Source organism: Sceloporus undulatus, chromosome 1, assembly GCF_019175285.1.
Source record: "Sceloporus undulatus isolate JIND9_A2432 ecotype Alabama chromosome 1, SceUnd_v1.1, whole genome shotgun sequence".
NCBI classification, from domain to species: domain Eukaryota; kingdom Metazoa; phylum Chordata; class Lepidosauria; order Squamata; family Phrynosomatidae; genus Sceloporus; species Sceloporus undulatus.
In genome coordinates this window covers 222,096,878-222,102,711 of record NC_056522.1, presented here as the reverse complement: position 1 = coordinate 222,102,711, position 5,834 = coordinate 222,096,878, and the positions used below count along the sequence as shown (strand labels likewise).

At 42.1% G+C, this 5,834-nt stretch overlaps 1 protein-coding gene across 1 annotated transcript; it reads right to left on the bottom strand.

The window, feature by feature from the left end:
• Positions 1 to 4,507: 4,507 nt before the first annotated feature.
• Positions 4,508 to 5,585, bottom strand: LOC121915607 (DNA polymerase beta-like). The gene is given in 2 exon segments (XM_042439962.1): positions 4,508 to 4,886; positions 4,888 to 5,585. Coding segments are annotated over 2 exon segments (993 nt in total). The 3' UTR covers positions 4,508 to 4,591.
• Positions 5,586 to 5,834: the final 249 nt, after the last annotated feature.

Genomic DNA, 5,834 nt, shown 5'->3' with positions numbered 1-5,834 from the left:
CTCGTGTCAGGAATGAGGAGAATGCGCTGGTAAAAGAAGAGGTCTCCTAATTTCCAAAGCTCCTTCATATTAAAGCTCCTATGTTGTAAAGCAGCACATCTATGAGAAATACGTATAGTGGGCCCAGTGGGCCCTCCCTGTTGGCAGGCTTCCAATCCACCAAGTTGATGGCCCATGGATCACCACATCCCATGTTATTAATAGAATCATAGCGTTGGGAGAGACCCCCGAGGGCCATCCAGTTCAACCTCCTGCCAGGCAGGAAGACACAATCAAAGCACTCCTGAGAGCCACTGTTTAAAAACCTCCAAAGAAGGAGACTCCACTACATGCTAAAGGAGCATATTCCACTGTTGAACAGCTTTTACCATCAGAACATTCTTCCTATTGTACAGGTGGAATCTCTTTTCCTATAGCTTGAAATCACTGATGTGTGTCCTGTTCTCTGGAGCAGCAGAAAACAAACTTGTTCTTTCTTCCACATGATATCCCTTCAAATATTTAAACATAGCTATCATGTCACCCTTGAACCTTCTCTTCTTCAAGTTAGATATACCTAGCTTCCTACACTGCTCCTTATAGGGCATGGTTTCTAGAAACTTTCTCCCATTTTGGTCACTGATGAATGTCTATTTGAAACAGTAGTACATGCACTAGTAACCTCTCGATTAGATTTCTGTAAGGCGCTCTACATGGGGCTACCTTTGTACCAGGTTCGGAAGCTTCAGTTAGTTCAAAAAGCCAGATTGATTGCCGGTACTTCTAGATCAGATCATATAACACCGGTATTAAGATCTCTTCACTGGCTGCCTATTAGCTTCCGGGCTCAATACAAAGTGTTGGTTATCACCTATAAAGCCCTACACAGCTTGGGCCCGTGTTACTTGAGGGAATGCCTCTCCCCATACAATCTGCCCCACACTCTCAGAACTACAGGGAAATGCTTACTTGAATATCCTAAGACGAGATTGGCATCAACTCGCCAAAAAGCATTTTCATCTACAGCTCCCATATATTGGAACAAGCTCCCGGAGGAGATAAAGCTTAGTTCCTCTTTAGATGCCTTTAAGAAAGCCTTAAAGACCTATGTTTTCCAGTCAGCATATCCTTCTGACTCCTCGTAGAAATTATTCCTTTATTGAAAGATACTCTTTATGACTGACAGATGTTATTAATGTTTTTATATGTGATTTTAAGGAACCTTGTTCAATTCATATTTGCTTGCAGTTTTATTTACTATGTATTTGATATAATGTGCAATAATATTTGACTTTATGTGTATTTGATAGCAGTGTGAACCGCTTTGATCGCTACGGAAAAGCGGTATATAAATAAAGTTTTTATTATTTATTATTATTCTTTACCTCACCACCATTGAATAATTGGGGTGCAATCAACCATGGTTTTTAGCATCCGCAGTGCCCCCAGAAGTGAACACCCACTGACATGGCAGGCTGAATGTATTCAGTAAGTTCCTTTCTCCAGTGTGGCAGTATACTACAGGAAGGGAGATAGTCACATGCTGGGAATCAAGAAGAACAGAACTCAGTAAAAAAATAATGGCAGTAGTAGGTTTCACAAGTCTACCAGATGTTACAGCCTGGAATTTTGGGCCATTGATTATTCAAATTCCACCTAAGAATCAAGCAGTCCAGGAGGTATCATTCAGTTTTGTTGCATGTTGCAAGTAAGCTAACTTTTTCTATTTGTGCTATAGTGTTCCTATCTATAGAAATTTCATTCAAATATTTTGTCTGTGTGTTTGGAATTTGTCCCATAGCACTTACCTTTGTTTTCATTTTCCAGAAGCTCACCACTGCACTAACTTTCCACAGTGGGATTGCCAAGTGACTAGAGATATGCTGATGGTTCCCTTCCTGCTGGTAGGATCTGCCAAGGCAAGCTTTTGAAAAAAGTGCTGAACACTCAATTCAGTATGGTGCAAAAACTGAAAACAAATTCTGTACTGAATAAGTTATTATCAGGGTCACCATGGATCAGATGCTAGAACTCCCAGGCATGAGATGCAATGTGGACTACAGGGCTCAGGATCTTCAGTTAGACAGCCAGGGAGATCTACTGTGAAGCCAACAGAAAACCAACTACACTAGAAATGGATAATAGCATAAAAATGATGATGACGACGATGACAACAACAACAACAACAACAACACTTTTAGACAGGATGGCCAATGGCCTTGTTGGCTGGAGGGTTCTAGGAAGTGGCGTGCAGAAATATCAGTTTTCCAAGTGTTGAAAAAAATGTCCCAATCTGAAGTGGTACAATCATGGCACCTTAGCACTAACTTTCTGCCTCTCCCCCATTCTGAAGCATGGAGTTTAATAATCATGATATTTGTGATTGGTCTGGAGTAGTGTAAACTTGGCAATGTTACCCCTGGATTTGATTAGAATTTACATCCACAGAGAAGCCAGATTCACTTTAAATTAGAAAGGAATAAATTGTGGCTTCTGCTGAACAAACCACATATGCGTTTGTGGTATTGAAGGGGCGGCGGGTGGAAAGGCCACCTGTCCCAAGGAATAAACAAAGTGGCACCTTCACATAAGCTGTTAACTACACCCACAAAATTGGTGGGAAATGCAATGCTCCCCTTTTATGTGTAATTTTCTTCTCCTCCCCCCCAACCCCTTCTCCGTAATTACTCTTATTATGTAGGTGGGCAGTCTCTTAATATAGATAAAGACCTTTGCAGCTGCTCTGCTCACAGGCCTCATGTTTAATATGCACTTTGTAATTAGCTTGGATGTAAAGCCCCATTTTTGCAGTCAGCCCATTTTCTGTCAGATCATTTTTAATCTGAGCTACGTTCAGCTGTGAAGGACTGATAAGCATTTTGGAAATCTCTGTCCATGACAAACAGGGCTTTAATCTCCTCTTCTAGTTTTCTCATTTGCTCATTACATAAAATCCAGCATTTTTTAAGGAGGAAAAAAACTCCTCACATCCTTCATGCATCCTAAATGCCCTTCTTCACTGTTGTACCATTTTTCTTTTCATCTTTCTTGAAAGTGCTCATCTCACTTCTTGCGCTCATAGTCATAGTGATATGCTTTGTAGTGGCTTCCCCACCACCACTACCTTTCAAATATTTTTCTCTAAACATTCATGTAATGCTGACTATAAACTGGCTGTTATTGTTTTCTGAAATGGAGGGAGGGGTTTGTTCCTTTCCCAAAGTGCAAATTCACTTTCTGAGAACAATCACAATTAAGTAAAGCAAAATGGTATTTCTCAGTGCTAAGCCTGTTGACAGCTGTTTAACAATGCTTGTTCATTTAAGGCTTAACCCAATTATTGCCACTCTGGTTTTCCCCCCCTCCTCAAGTATTAACCTCTTAATGCCAGCAAGAGAACACTGATTCTCCAGAGAAAAGCAGTGTTCTTAAGAGTGACAAATTGATTTCTGCAATAATGTATGAAATGTTATTTTCATCACACCCTGGGCTGTCACTGTTTCAGCAGATGGAAATGGTGGCGGGGGGAGGGATGAGAAGTAAAACAGCAGCTGCATCGTGCTGCTAAATATCAACTAGACAATATTTTTAAAAAATGCATTTCTGCTTTGTGTCAAGAATCACACTCATCCAAGTAAGAGAATATTTCCTAAAATTTGAAAACTTTTTTTTACAAAAATGAAGTAATTATTATTTTAAATATTCAAATAAATTGAAATATGATTGAGGGGAGAAAATTACTTATTTTCCTCTAGGTAGCAAAAATGGAACACTTTTAATTGTGTTGGCAAAATAAATGGGCTAGAGGAACATATCACACAAGAACTTTATCACACAAGGAATGAAAAGTGGAATTAGAACAGGGCTGCATCCGCACTGCCAGAAATATTCCTACAGACCAGCTTCTAGACAGAGACAGTGTGACGTGTAGGGTATAGCCACAGATTATGCCATCCTGGGCTGCATCCACACTGCAAAAATAATAATTACTGTCATGGCTCAGTGCTATGGAATTATGAGAATTGTAGTTTTGTGAGACATCTAGCCTTCTCTGTCAGACAGCTCTGGTGCAACAACAAACTACAGTCCCCAGAATTCCATAGCATTGAGCCTTGGCAGTTAAAGTGGTATCAAACTGGATTATTTCTGCAATGCAGATGCAGCCCAGGAGAGGATCATTTACGGTAGCGGTTCCCAACCTGTGTTCTGAGGTGCCCTTAAGGCTCCATGTGTACTTCCCAAGTGCTCCATGGCCACTCCAGGTAAATGAAAGAAATAAAAATTGAATGAAATTAAAGAATAAGAATATTACACACACACACACACACACACTCCTAAACACCATTAACTTGTAAGACATAAGGTAGGCCTCTTAAGGGGCTCCACAATAGAAACAAAAGCTCTGAAAAGTTTTTTTTTGTTTTAATCACCACAGCACACACTTTATTTAGAAGTACCACTGATGTTTTAAAAAAGGGCACATGTCCTCCCCATCCTTTGAACACAAAGGCACCCCCCTCCTCGAAATAGCACCGAAGCAATAAGTTACAGTTCCAGGCTAGGAAGCCAACACCACAGCCCTGCAGACCCAACTGTCAAGATGCCTGAGGAGCTATTCACTCCGGTCTTTTGGCTCCCGGTACTTCCACTGGATGTACTCAAAGATGTCTTTCTCACTGTCCACAGGGAGGGGTTCTCCAGCGACCCCGGTGATGCCCAAGCGCCGGATCGTGTATTCGTTGAGCGTGAAGCCCTTCTTCAGCACGTGGGTGCGCATGTTCTTATTGAATATGTCGCTTCCAGTAAAGTACAAAACTCCACAGTAATACTGATCTTTGGGAATCAACCTAATATCGATTCTCCTGTATGGGTAGTTAGTTCCTTCCTCTTTGCATGGAAGCTGACATGGTGTCTCCCTTTGACAGAGTATCCATGACAAAGTGGACCTTCTCCAGTTGCTCGACCACTTGGTGCAAAAGCTTTGGCTGTTTGGGAGATTCTGATGTGAAGTCTGGATGGGCGAGGAGGATGTCCATGTCCCCACTTGATTCTGCACCTCGCCAGAAACTGCCACACACCGTAGCAATGTATTGGGGGTCCACTCCCTTGACCTCGCTTAATACGATTTCCTGCATCTCCAACATTTCATTCCTAGGGATTCTTTTCTCGAAGTCTTCAAAGTACTTTAAACCGATCCGTTGATGATGGTTCAATTTGTGCTCATTTTTCTTTAGATCTTCCAGTGTTTTGATTCCTTCATCCACAAATTTCCTGGCTGCGTCAGGACCAATGCCGCTAACTCTAGTCAGGAAATTGATTGAAGAACTCGTATCATCCTGTCGAATCTTTTCCCGTTTCCGCAATTTCCCAGTAGATAAAAACTCATCAATCTTTTCAGCAATTTTTGCTCCAACGCTATCTAGTTTCTTGGCTTCAGCTCCACTTTTGATGTTGCTTGGATACTTGGATATTACAGAAGCTGCTTTCCTGTAGGCATTGTACTTGTGGATGGCTCTGTTCACATTCCTCTCATAGTTGGCTAGTTCAGAGACGAAGCCGGTGATGCCAGCATTGGGGTTCTCCTGGGGGGCCTTCCTTTTGCTCATGGCCGCTGCAGAGAGGGCCCACAGGAGCCAGTTTACCGTGACACAACCCTAGCTTCCGCTTCCGGGGCCAAACCAAAAGCTCTGAAAAGTTTTAAGTGGGTTGTGGCAGCGATAGCAAAACACATATAATAATATGATTATCTGGACCCATTTCAAACCGGGTTCCGGGCGGGCTATGGAGTTGAGACTGCCATGGTCGCCCTGGTCGATGATCTCCGTCTGGGCATGGACAGGGGTAGCATGTCCCTG